Below are 22,305 nucleotides of genomic sequence, written 5' to 3' on the forward strand. Positions count from 1 at the left end.
CAAGCTCATTTTACACGGCTATGACAATAAGAGAGAGATGCTTCCAGTTGCTGCACATCAGATGACGGTGAAAGTCTGTGCTTAAGGTGACGTATGTAGTTTTATTGATGTTTAATATACAGTACAGAGACATTAGTGAGCCATTAGTAGGTCAGTGTCCAACTGTAAACACTGTGGCCCAGTGACGCTATGAAAACAATTTCATATGACTTCTGAGTTTCTGATTTGTATTATGTATATTATTGCATTTTTATGATGCTATTTTGGAGCTTGAATGATGGTCACTATTAACTGTTGTTGTGTCGTAAAAGATAAGTGTGAAATGTCCTTTTGTGTTTAATGCAAAACAAATCAGCATACATATGTGAAACAACACGAGGGTGAGTAAATTACATTTATTTTTGGGTGAACTGTTTTGCAGTTTTGCTTTTCATAAAGTATTGTGTATAAATACAGTTGCACTGTAAACTCATTTATAGGTAGATTTATTATTAAAATGTAATTTAGGGTGCAACCCGTTTCTCTTAGTCTGCATCTTTATATCAAACATACTCAGCTCGGTTTAAATACAAATGTAGACATGTGTTGGGGTAATCTGTGGCCTGGTTGATTCTTAAAATAGAAAGGATTAGCCTTGTGAGCCTTTGAATGAAAGAGGAGTTACAGGATTTGTCCTCCAATTCAGCTTTGACAATGAAGACAAAATACAGCATCTATGATCCTTCTAAAAAAAAAAAAAGAACAGAACTGCTTACGTTACATATCATATTTGTGGGTGTGAAATGCAAAGTTTACTTGGTTTTTTTTTCCGAAATTTTTTTGATGAATAAAAAGTTCAAAAGAACAGCATTTATTGTAAAAAGAAACCTTTTGTAAAATTATAAAATTCTTCAGTCACTTTTGATCAATTTAATGTGTCCTTGCTACATAAAAGTATTAATTTCTTTAAAACGCATCTCATTCATCCTAAACTTTGAACAGTAGTGTGTATGACATATATTTTTAAACCTGTATACATTTGGGTTGGCTTTCATGTAGTACTATTTACTTTGACATGCAAAGAAATGTTTAGCTTTTTGTAAATGCACCTCTCCATCACAGGCAGCTGTGTATGTTGCAAATACCATTTGGTAAAAGACAATACATGTTTGTTTTTTCTAGGTTCAGAACATAGTCATTAAAGTAATGAACTTAAGAGTGCTTTAGTAGTATAAATAATTATTAAATGTTCAGAAAAAATCAAATAAGATGCTGATCCATGATATCACTACCTCTTTTGCCGTCTTTCATTACTCGCTAGTGATTGTCTGTAGCATTTGTCTCTGAAATGTGTGCAAATACAGACAGATCTGCTGCCGAAATACCATCAACAGCTACAATGTTTAGAAAAATAGTTTAAAAATGAGGTATTGACAAAGTATGTCTGTTAAATACATTCACAATGTTACGGTTAAATCTGAGACAACACTAGCATTTGGACAACTCTAAAAAAATCTAAGAACCCAATTTTAAGAATGTAAACATAAAGTAGCATCTGGTTTTAGTAGTTTACTCATATTAGCTATTTTCTTGATGCTCAAAACACATGAAAATGGATTAAAGGAGCTGTTCACTTTAAATCCTTCACTTTACGCTATTTTAAAGAGGGTAAAAAGGAGTTGAGAAGCTTTATAAATATGAATTGTCTTTTAAAAAAAAATTTGAATCCAACATCAAAATTGCATTTCAAGTATAAAACAGTGAGCAGTGTGTCTGCACACATTTATTTCCTTTTGCCTGTAGTGAGTTGACTTTTCGTTATGGCCTCCAGTCTTTTCCTTTCTGCCTCCTCTGCTTTCTTTCGCTCCTCTTTCAGTTCTTTGTATCTCCACTTTGGGATCTGGAGGAGCTGGTCGTCTACACAGCTGCTTTTCCGCCGCACTTTCTCCGGCACGTAGGTTGACGAAGGAGCCTTGGTAATCCTCAGCTTGGGCACCACCATACCTGGCCTAACGCTGCTCCTCCTCAGCAGGTGTAAGGGGAGCAGACTGGCCCTGCGGATGCCCGGGGAGGAAGAGGAGGAGCCGTCTGATTGGGCCTGGGGTTGCAGACTCGCACGACGATCTTTCGATTTGGGCACCAGCAGGACGCGGGAGTTCTGGAAGAGACGTTTGTAGTTCTCGAGGCGCTCGGGTCGCAAACTTTTCAGCTGCTCGATGCGTTGTTTTTTTAGTATCTCCTGAACAGAGTACCGGCGTTTTCCCACACAGGGCGGGCTGCCGGGACACACCGTTCGACACGCAGTTGCGATGAACGGGCTCCCCAGCGATGTTGTCATGCGCACCATGTGATCCAGAACCCCGTCTTCTGACGCCTCGGTGACGTTACTGATGTCAAAGAAGTCACGTAGTGTCTCTGAAATTTTCTGAATGCAGCCTTTGGGCGCCTGAGCTTTGGCCAACAGCGCAGGCAGAAGGGGCCACTCAGACCGATAGGTGTCGCAGAACTGATCCGCACACGGCTGCTGCATCAGCCGCGTCATGGCGAACACAGTGTCATAGCGGCTTGTAAAGATGGCCCACTCTCGCGCAGTGAATTTCCTCCCGTTGTCCCTGGCATCTATGTCAGCTCCTGGTCAAGAAAGCAAATGTGATTGTGTGATTGGAGTTAGAATTTGTTATTACCATAATAAATCTGACTTGTGAAAAGCGCTCGCATCCTCCTAGAACTCATAATACAACTAGGAATCTGCTCCGACTTGTGCCACCTGACCACTGTTGTGTCATGCGAAAACACTCAAAATAGTGGTAACTTTAGCAGTAAAATGTAGTTAAGCAATTATTTTTTAATAATTCCTATTATTGACTATAATTCATTTGACTATAACAAAATAACTAAATTTGGAAGAATCATTATGCCATACAACAACAAACACCAAAAAAAGTGGCAAATATGGCTTGTTCACAACTTTCTTGCACTACATGTCTTAAGTTATATGGCATTTAATTCATTATTCACAGAGGATAAATAATAATGATAATATATTTGTAATAAATTGTAATATTTAATATAATATAAATATTATTTGTATGAAAAAATGTATACATACCATGGAGCTTCATATGTTAGAATGAAGCTGAGACATGTTACTTTTTTTTGCTATGCTTTCTTTTTTTTTCCTAAAATTATTTTAGCATTTTAGAAAAAAAGAAAGCATAGCTAAAAAAATTTATTAATTATTAATTATAATAATAAACAATTTTTATAAATAAAAAAAAACATTATTTGAGTGGCACATTTTACACATAAAATGTAGCTTCACAGGTCAGAATATAAAACTTTAGAAATAAATAAATAAATAGAATGTCAAAAAATTATATTTTTGTAAGAAGTATTGCTCCTGTGGCACATAATTCATAAAATGCAGCTTCACAGGTCAGAACATAAAATCACTTTAGAAAAAAAGCATAACAAATATTAAAATATATATAATATTTTTAAAAATGTATAATATTTTTGTAATAAGTATTATTATTTGTATGGCACACATCATACATAAACTGTAGCTTCACAGATCAGAATATAAAATCTTTTTTAGAAAAAAATAAAGTATAGCAAAAAACTAAAGAATAAAATATTAAAAAGACAGTAACAACAAGAGCCTAAATTAAATTAAATAAAAAAAAAACTTGTGTGACTATTGTGTGACTTCAGCAGATTTGTAATATAGTTGTTTTAAGTGCCAATGTATAGCAAGAGCTGCATTTTTTTCTATAGAAAAAAATAACAGCATATGGATTTAGAATGGCATAAGAGTAAATAAATAATGACAACTTTTTTTAATTTGGATATTTTTGTAATAAGTATTATTATTTGTATGGCACACATCATACATAAACTGTAGCTTCACAGATCAGAATATAAAATCTTTTGTAGAAAAAAATAAAGTATAGCAAAAAACTAAAGAATAAAATATTAAAAAGACAGTAACAACAAGAGCCTAAATTAAATTTAAAAAAAACTTGTGTGACTATTGTGTGACTTCAGCAGATTTGTAATATAGTTGTTTTAAGTGCCAATGTATAGCAAGAGCTGCATTTTTTTTCTATAGAAAAAAATAACAGCATATGGATTTAGAATGGCATAAGAGTAAATAAATAATGACAACTTTTTTTAATTTGGGGTGAACTATCCCTTTAAAATCAGTTAGTAAATCTGTGGTATGATTTTTTTGTTTGCATTTTATCCTTGTCTTGTAGCTAATCATATAACAGCTGCTTTACTTTGTAGTGTTTCCTGGCACGTCTGTCAGTCTATCGCACAGTGATCTGAGGCTCGAGTACCTGCCAGCATCAGGGCTCTGACACATTCCACTCGACCCTGTATAGCAGCTTTCATCAGAGCGGTGAAACCGTGGCAGTTCCTCTTCTCGATGTCAAGCCCAGGAAAGTAGTTGAGTAGGTAGTTAGTGATTGTGATGTGACCTGCAATTGTTCAGGAGAATTATGGAAATGCAGTCAGCTGTTGAATATGTAACAACACTTCTAGAGCACTCAGCGGTTCATTTCTAGTAGTATTTGGAAGTTTTCACACTCATCCATTTACTTTGAATGTTGAGACACTAGTTACTTAAACTTTATAGTAATCTAAATGTAAATATGTGCAGGTAGTGATTTGGATTGAGGCTGTTTGATCGCTCTTACCCGCCTGAGCAGCAGTGGTGAGGGCTGTATTGCCTTCATTGTCCTGCCAGTTCACATCCAGGTGAGGACACTGGGAGAGAGCAACCACCACATCCATGTATCCTTGGTAGCATGCCACTATTAGTCCAGTCTGCAAAGTCAACACACACACAAGGCATTACTGTCAAGAAGTTTCCACCCTGGTCAGGAACATTTAGTGGAACTAGCAGTTGGAAAATCTGAGGAAAATGGCTGGGTATTGATACAGATTTCACCATTCAATTTCCATTTTGATTTGGAAATATATATGGTAAGCTGTAAACTATACAAGGAATGCTGTCCGTATATTTCTACAATATTGCATGTAAAGTAAAAAATATAATGAATATGTAATATGGCCTATATATTTAACAAAATGATCCAATCTAGAGTTCATTATAATGGCTTTCCTGAGGTAAACGTTACTTGACACATTGTTTACAAGTGTTTTACTGATTCTATCCGCAGTTAAAATGCTGATTTAGCGATTGAAAAAGATATTATATATTTCTGAAAGTTCTACTGTTTTTTCAACAAGTTGCCACTTGAATTGATTGATTGAATTTTGCTATAAAACTGAGCTATGTGAATCTTTTGAGTAGACAGCGAATCAATTCACGATTCATATTTTTTCGATTCAATTCGAGAACGATTTAGCAAATTCTGAACCATTCGATTCAGTTCCCGATGATATTTTTTCGATTGTGATTAATGATTCGATTCTTTTTAGGTGTGCTCATAGGATTAAACGGTGTTTACCAAGAAAAGTTTACTAATGAAACGTATGATGGTAGGCTATCTGCTGAGCTGGGCGTGTGAATTATGAATTCTAATCTGGCTTGACATAGGCAGATTCAAATCTGAAAATTTCACAGTGTTATTGGCGTGATGAAGCAGTGCGGCTGATTTTGGGGGGTTTTCTGTAGACGTCTGGCATGCTTGTTTCTCTCGTCACAGTCAGTCTGGCCTATTTAAGTGTGAACAGTAAGAGTGTGGAACGGAGTGTCAGCAGCGTCTCATCACTCTGACACACAGCTGGAGGCTGCACACTAAAAATAAACCCCGGACAAGCTCATTTTACACGGCTATGACAATAAGAGAGAGATGCTTCCAGTTGCTGCACATCAGATGACGGTGAAAGTCTGTGCTTAAGGTGACGTATGTAGTTTTATTGATGTTTAATATACAGTACAGAGACATTAGTGAGCCATTAGTAGGTCAGTGTCCAACTGTAAACACTGTGGCCCAGTGACGCTATGAAAACAATTTCATATGACTTCTGAGTTTCTGATTTGTATTATGTATATTATTGCATTTTTATGATGCTATTTTGGAGCTTGAATGATGGTCACTATTAACTGTTGTTGTGTCGTAAAAGATAAGTGTGAAATGTCCTTTTGTGTTTAATGCAAAACAAATCAGCATACATATGTGAAACAACACGAGGGTGAGTAAATTACATTTATTTTTGGGTGAACTGTTTTGCAGTTTTGCTTTTCATAAAGTATTGTGTATAAATACAGTTGCACTGTAAACTCATTTATAGGTAGATTTATTATTAAAATGTAATTTAGGGTGCAACCCGTTTCTCTTAGTCTGCATCTTTATATCAAACATACTCAGCTCGGTTTAAATACAAATGTAGACATGTGTTGGGGTAATCTGTGGCCTGGTTGATTCTTAAAATAGAAAGGATTAGCCTTGTGAGCCTTTGAATGAAAGAGGAGTTACAGGATTTGTCCTCCAATTCAGCTTTGACAATGAAGACAAAATACAGCATCTATGATCCTTCTAAAAAAAAAAAAAGAACAGAACTGCTTACGTTACATATCATATTTGTGGGTGTGAAATGCAAAGTTTAACCTTAATGCTGTACGATATTACACAATAACACAAAAAAAGTACTATTATGTTTATTTTGAACATTAGATTACTTATTGTGCGTCACTAGAAGTTTTTAGACATTTTTAGTATGAATAGTAATATATGACAAACTGGTGAAACAAACCCTGAAACAAGCTGGCCTCAAAAAAGTGTGACAGGAGCACGCTGGCCTGGATTTGATAATATCATGTCAGTCTGGCTGTGAAGTATTGGAGTCCCAGAAAACAGGTCAGTGGGTAACATCCATCCACAGATGTTCCGTCAATGACTTGATATTACATCAACGCCAGGCTCAAAGTGATCCTGACGCATTCATCAACTGGAAACCCCTACCTGCACAGCAGTGTGTAAATGAAATGCCTTGAATCTGCCAGAGAGTTGTCTGTTAAGCTGGCGGAATTGACTTCCCTGCTAGGCCCGGTGTTGTAGTTTAGCCCAGATTCTTGATACCAAGAATACAAAATGCAAGAATACAGATTTGCAAGAACACGTATATTGAACTCCTATAGCAATAGTAGTTGCATGGTAAACAGGATGTTAGGGGTCATGAGTATGTATGTATATAATGGAAAATACAGATGGGCTTGAAAATGCAGATGTTATGCATCCTGTAATGATATTAACAGTTCACTCAAAAGAGGCCTTTAAATCAACAGCACTAAGATATTTGCCTGTTGCTTTGTAATGTAAGACTAATAATATAATGTCATTAAGTATTATGACATTAAAGACAATACATGTTATACAGTGATTAGTTATTTTCCACAAATTAGTGATGTTCCAGCAATACTGGGATGTTTTACTGTGGTATCACTCTGCTTCTGTGTTTGCAGCATTCCAGTGCTAATATGTGAGCTAAGACATTTCTGAATGGTGTAATGCTGTAAATAAAACATGAATCAGTTTTTTAGTAGTTGCCTTTATGTGAATTTGCTTAAGTATGACAATAAAATACAGTAAAAACAGTAATATTCTGAAATATTATTACAATTTAAAATAACTTTTCTATTTGAAAATATATGTATTCCTTTGATGGCAAATATGAATTTTCAGCAGTCAGTCTTCAATGTCACATGATCCTGAAGAAATTATTCTAATATGCTGATTTGGTGCCCAAATAATTATTGGGGTTCAGTTAATATTAATGGTTCTTATTATTATTATTATTATCGATGCTGACAACATATTTTTTGCTACATGAATAACAATACATTTTTGTGATGCTTTGATGAATAGAATGTTTAATGAACAGCATTTATTTGAAATTGCAATATAATATATATATATAAATGTCTTTGTCACTTTTGATCAACTGTATCCTTGCTGAAATATTAATTTCTTTAAAGGGGTCATATGATGCGATTTCAATTTTTCCTTTCTCAGTGCATAAAATCTGTAAAGTTGCAAAGACTAAAGTCTCAAATCCAAAGAGATATTCTTTATAAAAGTTAAGAGTCAGCCACGCCTACCTAAAACGGCTCGTTCTAACACGCCCCCACATGTCTACCTCACTATGTGGGAAGATTTGCATAACGCCGCCCAAATGTTCACGCAAAGAAAGAAGGCTTAACTTTTATTCTCGCTGTAGTATTGTTGTAGCCGCCACCATGTCGTGAAGGTGCTGTGTGTTTCGTTGTGAAAGTGAAACTACTTTGTTTGGTCTTCCAAAAGAGGACGATATCCGATATAAGCGGAGTCCAGTCCGGGGTCGTCACATGTGGTTGCTGCTCCTTCGTCAAATCCGCCGGCCACACCGTTCTCAAGCCTGCCGCCTCTAATCACTCTAGGCCACCGTGTGTTTCGTTGTGAAAGCGAAACTACTTTGTTTGGCCTTCCAAAAGAGGACACGACTACAAATCAGTGGTTAAGTTGTATTTACAACACTGTTCCAGAACAGTACAACCCAAATATTCAGATGTGTCCAGCGCATTTTATGGAGGACTGTTTCCTGAACCTGAAAGGTAGACTACAATGCCGGCTGTTCTGACTCATAGACTGTAAGTACGTTTTCATTTAAAGGATTTGCCACTGATGATTCAAACGTGAGTTTTGAGCAGTGTAGAGTAGCACTTGTTTGTCATTTCTCCGATCACAAATGGAGACATGGTTTTATGTTTACGCGGCGCAATGCAATGCAACGCAACGCGTAAAAAGACAGTATAAGTCATTATAATCAGTAATTATCTCCCCACTGGATGCAACAAATGCCTCATTTGTAATGGGTTTTCACGTTTTTTTGTTTCGTCACTCCGGCCTGACAGGGCATCATCACAGTATGGTGAGGGGCGTAACATTTCCGTCATACGCTTGAGGTATTCGGCCAATCACAACGCACTGGATAGCTGGCCAATCAGAGCATACCTCGCTTTTCAGACCAATAAGCTTTGTAAAAATTTACGCGTTTCAAAAAGGCGGAGCATAGAGGAGAAACAATAATGTACAGTATGTGGAATATAATGTGTTTTTTTTACTTTAAACTGCATAAAAACATTTCATTACACCAAATACACAAAATAATGTTCTTTTTAGCAGCATTATATGACCCCTTTAAGAAAAAAAACTTTCTTACCTCAAACACTTAAATGGTGTGTCACAGTTTCCACAAAATATTAATGTTTTTAACATTGATCATAAGAAATATTTTAGCACCAAATCAGCATATTAGAATGATTTCTGAAGGAGTAATGGCTGCTAAAAATTCAGCTTTGCATCACAAAAATAAATTACATTTTTAAATATATTCAAATGGAGGCAGTTATTTAAAATTGTAATAACATGTCACAATATTTTGGTTTTTACTGTGTTACTTTATTGTTTTATTTTATTTTTTATTTTTTTGGTCAAGTCATTCAGCCCAGGAAGAGATGTAATGCTCACTGACTAATGACCTTATTTACAGCATTACACCATGCAGAGTCTCAAATGAACAGAGCACATGCTGGAACTATTAGTGGGGAAATCCTGTGCCTTTTGCTCTGAACTGTCTTGTAGAAGAGTGATGAGAGATAAGAGATGAGCCTGTGTGAAGTGAAGCTCTTGAGGTTCCGCAGAGGAATTCCACAGTCTCATCCCACTACAGCTCTGTCTGTTAGGCTACCAGGAATGGATAGCCATGCCATCATATCAGCTTCTCTTTATAGAGTGTATTGATTTTACATTTTTAAACACATTCTCTTGAATCTAAGCTTTTAAGTTGTAATGTGATACATTCTGAACTGTCGAGGCCTCAAGCTCTGGGAGGTGATGTCATTTGGGGACTCGTTTTTTGTGAGGAATGACCAGGTTTGGGCTAGAAAGAGAAAAGGCAAGAGGCTTGTTCTTGTGACTGTGCAACTCCATTATTAAACCCTCAAGGCCTGCAAATTATTTGTGCATTACTCGTGCACACTTTGCACATGTGTTTTGCATTTAGCTTTTATATAATGTAATTATCCCACAACACATGCCTTAGAGGTCACAGCAGACTGCCAGAATCAAACCTGAAAATTCACGTGTTTGATGTTCATGTAAAATTGATTGTCTAACTGACTTTCTGACATTTGAAGATATTTTGTTAGTGGAACGTTATAACTCTACCACATTCACACCACAATATAAATTATAAGGCTAGATCACACCTAGATCACACTGCCCCAACAAGAATTGTTGGGTTTTGTTGGATCAGTGTGTTAACACCAGGCATTTGTTGGGGCAGTATGAATTAGCCTTAAGTTCTTGTGACTATCACAATTAAGCTAGGTTATATTGAAGTACTTTGGGTGTCTTGCGCATTATAAAAGTTTGGCATGTGGTCAGCCTTTGCATTCCTCAAATTTTACCACAAACGTATACATAAATAAGTAAGCTCCCATCCTTAACAACTATGAAACGATGTCTTGTTCTTTACGAAAGTCTATTTAAAAAAAACTCTATAAACCTACAAATAATAATAACAAACTATTTAAACCTGTTCTGTTTTATATGTGTTAATAAAACTCACACAATTCATAACATTTCCAGTAGGCCTACGATTTATTTTGCAAAATTTCTTTTAGTTGGCTATTAAAGTTATTTTCTTTTCTCATTTGACTCCAAATGCTTTAACTATTAGCTCACTCATCGGTTCTCGACTCATCACAAGTTGATTTGGACATGTTCGAGCAAGGGCGGTTCTCAGTTAAGTGAGTTGTTAAAGAAGTAGTTCACCCAAAAATGAAAATTTGCTGTTAATTTATCCATCCTTAGGCCATTTAAAATTTCATTTAAAAATTTTTTCTTCAGTTGAACAATAAATAAATTTTTTAGCTGAAACCGGATCCTTGATGATTCATAAAGTGAAACTCAATAGCTACTGTCACTTTGAGACTCAAAAAAAGCATATCATGCAGCACAAAATTTATACCCGTGGCTCCTGGCGATATTGAGGTCTATCTGACAATACATTATTTACAGCATTATTTCCTGTAATTCATAGCCTCAGTCAAACGGTCCAGAGTGATGTCCAGTTCACAAGCAAATAATTATTTTGAACCGGTTCTTTTTAGTGAACTGGATTAATCAGTTCACCAAATCAGACTAAACCTTCTGAAACAGTTTGCAGCCAGAGCAGCACAGGTCTACAAGTTACTCAATCAAAGCTAACTTTTGGACATGACCGGTGTTGTGCCCAATTCTGACCCCTGCCAGATTATTACACCCCCCACCCCCCAGTATTGGTAGGTTTAGGGTTAGGTGTGGGGGAGGGGTTAGGGTTAGGATTAGGGGCGGGGCGGGGTTAGAATTAGGCAATCAGGTAGCGATTTCAACGAGGGGGGTAATAATTTGCCAGGGGGTCGAAAATGGGCACAACACCGGCAGTCGCTCCGAGGATTATACCAGTGTATATGATCCTATGATGCTGGTTTTTGCCAACTCATTTAGTGCTCCAGTTCCTCCAACCATACATTTAACTGAGGAAACAGTTTGGAATTGAACCAAAGAACTGATGAGCAGCTGATGCAAACATGCGTGAACCAAACACTTGAATAAAGGAGCAAAATGAAAGTTTTTATGGCTTCTCATTTTACGTAAAAATTAAGTTGATTAAGACTAGTTTATTCACTATGTAAAACCTCTGCGTTTCACATCATTATAGGGTGCTTAATAATAAAAGTGTTTATTTTACATCATTCCGTACGTAAGCAAACTAGTGAATCACTTGTTTGAACCAGTTCATTGAAATGAACTGTCCAAAAGAACCAGTTCCCGGAAAAGAGTCGGACATTTACCTAAGGCTATGGATTACAGGCTACAAGGTTGTAAATAACGTTCAGTTTCTTGCACAGATCAATCGTTTTGCTTCAGAAGACCTCAATATAGCGCCAGTAGCCACGGGTATTAATTTTGTTTCCCCTGATATGCTTTTTTGGACTCTCAAAAGTGCCGGTAGCCATTGACTTACATTTTATAAATCACCAAGGACAATGGTTTCAGCTAAAAATCGTCTTTACTGTTCTGCAGAAGTTATCCTGAAGTTTAGTGAACCCTAGTTTTTGGGTGAACTATCCCATTTACCTGGATTATTGCGAGTCGTACAAATCTGAAAAGATCTTTCTCTGACCGCCTCGCACACCCCTGATTCAATTCAATTCGTAAACGATCAGTCAGACAAGTTTTGTTCAATTGTTTAAATGAAAAGATCCGACTCAAGAAAACGATTCGTTACATTGTTACACACTTCTCCTTATCTGTGACATTTAAAGTGTGTGACCAAATTTAATTATCCCTGTTGAAAAAAACAGCATATGCTGGTTAGGTATGTTTTGACGCTGGGATGCTGGTTAAAGCTGGTCCTTTTGCTGGTTTATGCTGGTCCTTTGCCAGCACATGACCAGCAAAAGGACCAGCATAAACCAGCATCCCAGCGTCAAAACATAACTAACCAGCATATGCTGTTTTTTTCAACAGGGTATGCATTTCATTTGTGATATAGCCTACTTTAATTTCTGATATACTTACTCTACTGTTTTTGTCCGTCTCCTGTACATCCTCCTCCGTGACTCCTTGTCTAATCATGAGTTTCACTGTAAGCGCGTTGTTGTTGTAACACGCCTGAAAAAAGGACAGCGGTGCGGGACTCTCCGGGGAAGGGGTTCTCTCCGAGTCAGCAAAGTCATCGTCCGGTGGATAAAAGGAGTCATCTGAGGCGATGCTCCTGGTATCCGGCAGGTCTGAGAAGAAATCCAACTCCTCGACGTTCTCATCCAACTCGACCGAGCTGAGATATCCATCATAATCGTTATCGCCAGAGCGATCAGGTGATTCCTCCACGATAGTGGGACAGATCTGGGCGCTTTTAGCATGTTTGAGTGGTTTAACTTTTCCTGGAGATGATCCTCCGCCATCCCTGCTGTCCGTTATCTGAACCATTTAACCCCAATAGGATAAAATCCTCAAGTCATGCGGATCAAACACCTCCTGGTCTCCTTCGGCTGCATTTAGGTTCGTTAAAATCATAGATAGATAATAAAATCTATTTTAAAAAGCGATTAATCTCCAAACTGAGGTTCAAATCTTCTCTTAAGTATCCGCGACTTCATATTCCCCACTCGTATAGAAAGCAAGTGCAATTGGTGTCCACGTAATAAAAATGTACCGTAGTTTTATCAGCTCATTTGAATAATGTCTGTCTCTATAACGCCACTGTCAGTGCAGTGTTCCTCAGCAGCACTCGGAAACGATCAGAAACGCACGTGGAAACAGAAAACTCCAGAAAATAAGTATTTGCAGTTCCATGTAGCTAATGTGAAACAATCTTCAGAATGTCGAAATTTGTTCCCTGAGAAACTTTTCAGATATTGTGATGTTCCAAACAAACAGCATTGAGAGTGGAAGCGCTGGACATTCCCCGCAGAAGATAACAGAGAACTAGACCAGTTCGCGTCAAAACTCTGCCTCCATAATCCGATTAGATGCCCTCCTCTCACTCTCTCTCTCTCTCTCTCTCTCACAAACTACTTTTTCTTCCTCCCTCACTCTACATATTTTTGCATATATGGGTCAATGACAGTTTTTCTTCTCCCCTAAACTACAGTATTAGGCTAGTTATTGAAAAATACACTATAATACTAATATTTAAAATGACATAAAACACTTTTCTCTCATGAACAGTGAATTTCTTTTATTATTTTTATATTTTTGTAGGTCAAAATGGTCAAAGTGATGTTACTGTCATTTATTATAAAATTTAAAAGACAGCGAAAGAAAAAAAACATTTTGGAAATCTTTTTTTTTTTTTGCCTTTTATAAAATATATATTACATTTTTTATATTAAATATATAAATATCTAATAAAATGAATTTAATATTTTTTTTATATCATGTGGACAAGTGAACACAAAGTTACTTAAACTTGTTATTTCTGGAAAGTACAACGTTTTGTTTACCATCATCATGGGTTTTTTCTCAGCTCAGTGACTGTGGCTGTGTTAGGGGATGTCCCTGTGTGACAGTACCAGAGTAATTAATCAACTTTCCGACACGGTTCTTTTTTAGACTTCACATATAACCAAACCTTGGATGGTTTCTATCATCTCAGCGTTCTTCGCTACAGTCCCCTTTCAAATGATGTCATTCACATTTCAATTCTGAAAGCAGGCACAGAACTTTCAAATTCATATTGGAACCTAATTTAGGGAAGTTACACCACACACACACACAAACGCCTCCAAGTCACACATTAAAGCTAATGTGAGTGCTCTATTACAAGCTCTTTCCACAATCCTAATACTCCCATTTCCTTGGAGTTCTAAGATAAGTGCCATAATTGCCGTGACTAATTAGTGAGTCGTTTAGCCCCAAACAGCTGGAAGCTTGGGCTCCATCCCCTTCACTTGCAGCTGTGATCTTATCAGTCAAACATACTGTATGTACAGTGCAGCAGTCCACACCGCTTTGAATGCTTGCATTCGACCATTACAGATCTGTTATAAAGGAAGTACTGTTGGTTTTTAAAAACAAGTAAATTGTGATGCCAAAAATGAGTCATTATCTAACTGCCAGAGCATGACTATCATTTTACAACCAGTGACACAATGGTGTTTCTGCAGAACTTCACTCTCTATTGTATCCTGTATACTCCATATACTCTGCACAGTTACTGTACTACACATTAGTCCTGCAATATTAATCCTAATATTTAGAATATTAATCAATTTTAGAATTGAAAGCATTTGTAGCATAATACTCATTATCACAAAAAATGAATTTTCACTTGTCCCTCTTTTTAAATAAGTAAATAAATCTGGGTTACAGTGAGGCATTTACAATGGAAGTGAATGAGACCAATGCGTAAACAAAATACTCACTGTTTCAGTATTATAGCCACAAGATATGAACAATATGAGAGTTAACATGATTTTAAGGGGAAAATCACTTACTAATCTTTTCTGTAAAGTTATATCAACTTTACAACTTTGTACAACAACACCATAAATCCTAAACCCCCAAAATGGTTGTAAAAAAAAAAGGGCTTTGTAGCCCACATAAAAAAAAAAATTTAAACTGAACTGCTTTTATAAATTATTTCTGCTTTTAAATCCTCCAAAAATGTCTATATTCACTTCAATTTGAAATGCATACTGCTTTTATTCTCAGGTTTGTGAGAATCAGCCTCATTAGGAGTGAATTATTAGTGAGAGATTGAAAAGGGAAACGACTTTCATCTCTCTTAGAAATGATAGATGCCATGCTGCTCCTTGGCTACTTTGGCTTAGACAATTACATTAGCTCAGCACTCTGGCCTGCTTAGGTTAATAAATCCTCAGGAGCCGATCAAGAAGGGAGAACTTCATGCTGAGTAAAGTTCATCTGGTATCTTCTGTAAATCATCCAATAGATCCTTGACCAGCAAGCTTTGATATTACCGGTTTCAAACAACGATTTTTTGAGTCCGTTTCTAATTTTAAACAGTTTTAGATTATGCTTGCTGAAAATATTTTTTCATAAAGAAGTGAACAACATCTCACTGTTGAGACTGTATCAGCATTCAGAAAGGGCTGTTAATCTAAAATGACCATGATTACTGATGGGTAATCAGTTCATTTCAGAGAAAATGTTGAGAATAGCCTTCATTAACAGGTCTGTGAAGGTTGAGTAGCTCCTTTTGGTTCCAAATTGGTACACAGCCTCTTTCCATCCTCAAAAAGTCAATTAATCAAACTACTGTTGCCTGTTGCTGTGCCACTGCTTTTCTGAAACACAAAACAAATGTGCGTTACAATGCAAGGACAAAAATGTGATCTAGTTCATGTCATTGTTTCCGATATAAAAAGATTGTGTGTGAGTGTTTGAAGTATATACAGAATACGGTTTCTTTCAAACAGAAAACCACAATGGTAAGTGAGGTAATGGGGTTTTGAAAACCCCAACCTATAGTATCAATGGGACATCTGTAATCGCAATCAAAACTGAAAGTTCATTAGGCTCACATAAGCACCTAATATTCCATAAGCCTTGTTTTGTCTTTCACTTTCGCAACATTATTCCAGGCAACCTAGATTTGAGATTCAAGGATTTATTTGGGTTAAATAATCAAATCACATCACAATATAAGGATAAAGAGGGCAAACACAAGACACAGTAACAAGGATCAATAGTTTTCAAGCATGTTGAGATATCACCACCTGAGGACCATTTGTACTGGATTTTACTCAGACTTCTCAGCACTGTGGAGGCTTGTAAAATTTGAAGGTTGCACCATTCCTACTTGGCATTCTCTGAAAGCAAGAAAAACAAAGTTTCCAATTAGACGTCTACAAATGTCATGTGTAATGTTTTTTTTATCATGACCGGAGATGTTTTTGCTTATTAATTGTTTATTAACATCCTCTTTTCAATTCTCTTTTTCTTTCATTTGCTTTAGGCTTGTCATCATTAGTCTAAAACACATGCTGGTGACATTTCATTATTCTTGCTTCTGTGTCGGTAATATTGACTCACTAACATGCTTCCCAAACATTGTGTATTCACAGGAACGGACTGCTTTTGTGTCAAGAGATCCTGTTTCTAGGAGAACTAATAGACATTAAAGCGTGTATGAGATTGTAATCAAGACCCGTAAATGTGTCAATAATCAGCTTACAAGAATTCATTTGAATTGGAGTTTAGTTTCTAATTGTTTTATCACATTGAAGATCTGAGCTTCTTCATGTACACAAAGCAAACATTTACTTTGCTTCTATGTTTGTTGGGGAGTTAAAAAGGGCACGCTGTTGTGAGGTTGGGTTGGTTTAGTGTACGCATGCAAAGCAGCAGAAAAAGACTTGTCCGTTTTCCTGTTGTTACAAAGACATCAGTTTTTTAAGACTTAAAGGGAACAGTGCACCCAAAAATGACAATTCTGTTATCAGTTACTCACTTTCATGTCATTACAAACCTGTATGACTTTCTTTCTTCTGTGGAACACAAAAGATGATATTTTGAAAAATGCATCAACTGTTTATATCAATACAATTAAAGCATCTGTTGACACTCATTGTATGGACAAAAAACAGACGTTGTTTGTGTGTGTGTGTGTGTGTGTGTGTGTGTGTGTGTACAGGTTTATATATCCCTGTTTAAGTCCTTAAACATTAATAAACACTGACTCATGGGGACTTGTGTCATGGTGGGGACCTAAATTGAGGTGAATGTCCATTTTTAGTTCATAATTTAAAAAACTTAAATTACAAAAGTGTCAATTGGTCTTCTTCATTTTAGCCTTTAGAAGTGCTGACAACCTATGAAGAAACATTGACTATCCTTCCAAGCAGAACTGGTACAAAGCACCTTCTGATGTATTGTCTGAATGGCAATTAAATAGACTAAAAGAATATTTGTACTTAAAAATGTTAATAGTTACAAAGAGGTTGATTTATAACATGTCATGAAGTCATACAGCAGAAATACCATTTGAATAATCTGGGACAGCCAAATATATAACAATACTGTACATAGGCTTTTGACCTGTATAATTGTGAAGATTAATTGCTGGTCATGATAATATGATTCATGCAACGTTTGTTCATAAATTCCATATTATTAAGTCTTAATAGTAAAATAGGGTGCTGGGCTTTTGAATTGAGTTAAAAATGTCTTAAACACAGGGGATGAAATCATATGTTTTGAATGCAACTGATAAAAACAATTGCTGTTGGTATGCTGATAATGTATGACAACAAAAACCTATCAAAATGTAATAAAACCACCCACAGGACAAAAATTCTTACAAATGCAATGATAATTTCTGGTATTGTTTCTGCATTTGTAGACTGACTTGTCTTAAAAGTAAAGACAATAGTGGTTCAGATCTTGTATTAGGCAATTGGAAAACTACATAAGCTTATTGCATTATGTGATGTTTCAAGACGTATGTATTATGTACCTTTTCAATCATTTCAATCATAGTTTTGAATATAGAACAGTTTTTTTCGGTTTTAAGAAAGAAACAACAGAAGGCTTTGTAATTTCACAGGTGTAAATTCTAACAAAAAAGACTTGAAGGTGCCGCAAGCAACAAATGTCAAAGCAATTAATTTTCTTCCTTATCACTTGTCCTCCTAAAAGACCTCTTTGGCAACAAAAGTAAAACAGAAAAGAAACTGTCACCCTCTAAAAATGTGTCTAATTCATTCAATAAAGCCTCTTATTGCCATTTTGTCTCAAACTACCTACTGTCAGAATGACATATTTTGCTCCTGCAAATGGACAGCTTTGATCATACCACTTTACTTTTGTTTTTGCTTCTTGTTTTCACTGAATCCATTTGTGTGTGTGTGTACGTGTACTTGTTTATGCTACATTGTGGGGACCAGCCTGCGGTTAAAATTATTACAAATAGTAAATGATGTTTATCTGAAAGTGTAACAATGCAAACAGGTTTTCTGTAAGGGGTAGGGGATAGAAAATATCGTTTGGTCAGTATAAAAGTAATAGAAGTCTATGGAAAGCCCCCACAATTCACAGAAACAAACGTGTGTGTGCGTGTGTGTGTGTGTGTGTGTGTGTACTCATGCATACTCCTCTAAACTATGCAAGAAGCTGTCGATCTGTTCTTTAGGAATTTCTCCATCCAGATGGGCCAAGTATGTGTAGAGACTCTGAAATGTGTCGAAAGGAATCTGGGCTGCACCACCCTCAGGGTCCTCTGTGAGTATTTCACAAGCATGTTTCAAAGCACTTATGATGGTCTGTGGGAACAGTACATTAGACACTCTTTCAAAAACACACCTTTTTGGCATTGTTTAGCAAACTTTGAATGAATTGAACATCGTCTGTATCGTTTTTTGTAAATATTTAGTTCTTGTTCAACTCCTTGAAATTTGAAACCATTTAAAATCCAACACTGCCATCTAGAGCCCGTTAGTAGAATTACATTTACAGCATCTCAAATAAAGCCCGTAGCATACGATATCATGAAAAGAAACAGTTCACCCAAAAATGAATTACAAAATCTACTGAAAATCTGAACATTTACTCACCTTCAGGCCATCCAAGATGTTGATGAGTTTGTTTTTTCATCAGAACAGATTTGGATCAATTTAGAATTACATCACTTGCATAATGGATCCTCTGCAGTGAATGGGTGCCGTCAGAATGATAAAAACATAAGTAATCCACACGGCTCAAGTCCATCATTTAATGTCTTATGAGATGAAAAGCTGCATGTTTGAAATATACAAATCCCTCATTTTAACATTTCAAACCGTTGATTCCATGACTCCATAATTATGGATTATGGGCTCGTATTTTGTCCAGAAATTATGTTTTAAGTCAAAGACTATTTACTTGTGGATTATTGTAATGCTTTTATCAGCTGTTTGAACTCTCATTCTGACGGCACCCATTCACTGTAGTGGATCAATTGCTGAGCATGTGAAGTAACGCTAAATTTCTCTAGATTTCATCCGATGAAGAAACAAACTCTTCGACATCTTGGATGACTAAATTCCCAACAAATTTGGATGAACCGTTCCTTTAATGTATCGTTAAGTACACAGTTACATATTTATAGCCACTCACCCCACCCAAAGCACTGCATCCTAAAGCAGAAAACTGCATCCAATTAATATTTTCACTGAAGTTGCCAAGAGCAAGGATTGTGTCAAGCTGTTCAATAGGCAAACACAAGTCTTTCCACTTTTGAAGAAGCTCCTCTTTTGTAATGATTTCTTTAGGTGCAAACTACAGGCGAGAGAAATTTCATCAATATTCGTAAATATATCTGCTGTGCTGTGTATAAAACATACAAAAGAAATGCACTGGATCACACCTGTTTATGAAGGATCTTTAGAAGGCCTGGTGTAAGTCCTGTGTCTGTTTTCTGAGTTGCCACTGGCATTTCCAGCCTCTCTTTGACTGGTTGGTTCTGACCTTTTGATAATGCTGAAAAATAGCTGGAAGAGAAGCAGTTTTACTGTTGTCATTTGTCATACTATATTATATTTCCATTGTTTTATAACGCATACATGATATAATGCCAATCTGATGCATTATCATAGTACACTTGTTTAATAAAGCAAAACTTACTCAGTTGCCCATTGCAGCACATCACGTGGCTGTGTCTTGATTGCAGCTTTTGTGAACTGCTTTAAAACATCAGGCAGTTCTGGAGGAATGTTGATCTGCTGGGCGCAGTACATTGTCTCAGGAGGAGGCATCACTTTGTTTGTATTTTAAGATAATGACAATAGCCAGCAGTCAGAATATCATTCAACACATGCAATAAGGAAAAAGTGTTACTTTATTCAATTGTGTTACTTTAATTGGCTAACGTTACACCATAGGCTGACGTTCTAGATTAACTAAATAGCAATTCATTTAAACAAAATAACCTACCGTTTTATGGTAATTGTAAATACAATGTTGTAGTTAAATCCTTCTTCATAAATAGCGTATTATAAACGTATAGTGTACGTTTATACATAGGCTAGCACTTTATATATATATACTATAATATTATTTTGTCATCTTATAAAACAGCAGCGACTTGAATGTCTGTGTTATTCATAGCAACGTGTTGTTTGTAAGCATCTCCTAGAAACCAAAAAGAGCTCCGAGATCTGATTGGCCAATGCCAGCAAAGAGGGCGTTAACTAGAGCATGTGTTGCCATGTCCATTGATTTTAAGTCGCTTGTGTGTTTCCTCCCCCCCTTAAAAATCAAAACGGGACGGTTCGGTGCATTATTTATATATTTTTAAAAAATGGTATGTGGGTTTGCAATTGCTTGGCTCCTCATCCAATGATGCGCTAATTTGATGCTTTGGCCTAGCAAGTCGTAAGTATGAGAGGTGTAGACTATGAAAAAATATGAATGTTAACGTTAATTAAATGTGAACATTTTGTGAAACAAAACTAACTGTTGAAAAGATATTATTTTCAAAGGTTTAACCTCGATTCATTAATGTTATTTCTAAAACAATCGCTTATTTTGGTTGTTTGAGTTGCTTTCTCTTGTGGTATCTGGCAACACTTAAACAGACCTCTTCCGTTTACGTCTAAATTTGCTTTAAACCAGCTTTTTTAGTTTCGTATATTTGCAATATACTTTTAATCGTCTTCTAGAAACATAGCAAACCGTTAAAGAAGGGTTGATGAGAAGTTTTAATGTCCTTATAAGCTTTCATGAGCAGCACAAGACTCGGACTTCCGAGAAAGTACAGTCCGCGTTTACAGCCTATGCAAAGTGAAAACTTGCTTAAAGGTCGTCTAAAGGTGCACGCTGTTCGCTCCCAGTAGATGTGTTCAACTGTGGGTTACAATTTTCTCAGCCTAACTACATACCTGCGGTCTTTGTAAAACAATGGATGTTCAAAAGTATTTGGCACGTATCGGCTGTTCGGGACCATGTCCTCCAACGCTGGAGACATTGCGATGCGTTCACCTGAATCACTTAATGACAGTTCCCTTTGAGAATCTCACTATTCACATCGGAGAACGGGTCAGGCTGGAGTTGCCACTTTTATATGAAAAAATCGTCGTCCTGCGCCGCGGAGGATTCTGCTATGAGAATAATGGGCTCTTCTCATGGCTTCTGTCTCAGATGGGCTTCGACGTGACTATTCTCTCCGCACAGGTCAGGAATCGGTTCACCGGTGCTTACGGGCCTCCGTTCGACCACTTCATCATGATGCTGAAGCTGGAGGGACACAGGTGGCTCTGTGATGTAGGGTTCGGGTCCGGATTCCAGCTCCCTCTCTCTCTTGAGACAGACAGTCCTCAAGTTCAGAGCCACGGAGCGTATCGCCTCAGATCTCAGGGAAACTTCATTTTCATGGAAGTGAAATCTGAGACTGAAGTATCAGGGGTTGGAGAAGAATGTTGGACGGAACAGTACAAATTCACCCTGGAGCCACGTGAACGAGATGAGTTCAGAGCCATGTGTGATTACCATCAGAGTTCTGCTAGCTCGATTTTCTTCTGCAAGTCTCTCTGTTCACTCTTACTGCCCACTGGAAGAATCACAATCATGGGCCGCAGACTGATTATAACCAGTCTGTCCTCAGTGGATGGACAACAAGCTACACAAACCACAAGAGATCTTTCAGATGAAGAAATCACAGAGTTGTTGAGAGAAAAGTGTGGAATTGTTCTTCATTCTCCACTCACTCTAAAAGATGTTGAGATTGTACCACCACCAGTTACATATTAAGGGGTTATTTGTTGGGTCTCTTTATGCTTTTTAAGATGGTCTGTTGATTCCCCCCCCCCCCCCCCCCCCCACA

The 22,305-nt window shown here is 36.8% G+C and overlaps 4 protein-coding genes across 7 annotated transcripts in view; 2 read left to right on the top strand and 2 right to left on the bottom strand.

Annotated features, from left to right (window-relative positions):
• Positions 1-1,549: 1,549 nt before the first annotated feature.
• On the bottom strand, positions 1,550-13,485 carry LOC107591207 (ankyrin repeat domain-containing protein 33B-like). The gene is made up of 4 exons (XM_016280287.1): positions 12,561-13,485; positions 4,683-4,812; positions 4,323-4,463; positions 1,550-2,610 (listed from the first exon to the last, which is right to left on the bottom strand). Exons 1-4 carry the CDS (start codon positions 12,969-12,971, stop codon positions 1,763-1,765), a joined length of 1,530 nt encoding a protein of 509 aa, XP_016135773.1. The 5' UTR covers positions 12,972-13,485; the 3' UTR covers positions 1,550-1,762.
• A 2,645-nt stretch (positions 13,486-16,130) lies between these two features.
• On the bottom strand, positions 16,131-21,437 carry LOC107591214 (ropporin-1-like protein). 3 transcript variants are annotated; one of them, XM_016280306.1, is made up of 6 exons: positions 21,365-21,437; positions 20,109-20,241; positions 19,852-19,975; positions 19,602-19,688; positions 18,600-18,769; positions 16,131-16,318 (listed from the first exon to the last, which is right to left on the bottom strand). In XM_016280306.1, exons 2-6 carry the CDS (start codon positions 20,237-20,239, stop codon positions 16,249-16,251), a joined length of 582 nt encoding a protein of 193 aa, XP_016135792.1. In that variant the 5' UTR covers positions 20,240-20,241; positions 21,365-21,437; the 3' UTR covers positions 16,131-16,248. The 3 variants fall into 3 exon arrangements, with proteins under 3 accessions (XP_016135792.1, XP_016135793.1, XP_016135791.1); XM_016280307.1 differs by having other exon boundaries at positions 19,602-19,763; XM_016280305.1 differs by lacking the exon at positions 21,365-21,437 and adding an exon at positions 20,418-20,487 and having other exon boundaries at positions 19,602-19,763.
• Positions 20,657-22,305, top strand: part of LOC107591213 (MICOS complex subunit MIC26-like) — a 7,889-nt gene continuing 6,240 nt past the window's right edge. Inside the window, exon 1 of one of the 2 annotated variants that reach the window (XM_016280304.1) lies at positions 20,657-20,858. The gene's annotated coding sequence lies outside the window, so the exon portion shown is untranslated. The remainder of the gene's footprint in view (positions 20,859-22,305) is intronic. The other variant, XM_016280300.1, reaches the window with a different exon arrangement.
• On the top strand, positions 21,047-22,288 carry LOC107591212 (arylamine N-acetyltransferase, pineal gland isozyme NAT-3-like). Its single transcript, XM_016280295.1, has one exon. The coding sequence runs from the start codon at positions 21,384-21,386 to the stop codon at positions 22,230-22,232; it is 849 nt and encodes a 282-aa protein (XP_016135781.1). The 5' UTR covers positions 21,047-21,383; the 3' UTR covers positions 22,233-22,288.

This window comes from Sinocyclocheilus grahami, unplaced genomic scaffold, assembly GCF_001515645.1.
Source record: "Sinocyclocheilus grahami isolate Dianchi unplaced genomic scaffold, SAMN03320097.WGS_v1.1 scaffold139.1, whole genome shotgun sequence".
Lineage (NCBI taxonomy): Eukaryota > Metazoa > Chordata > Actinopteri > Cypriniformes > Cyprinidae > Sinocyclocheilus > Sinocyclocheilus grahami.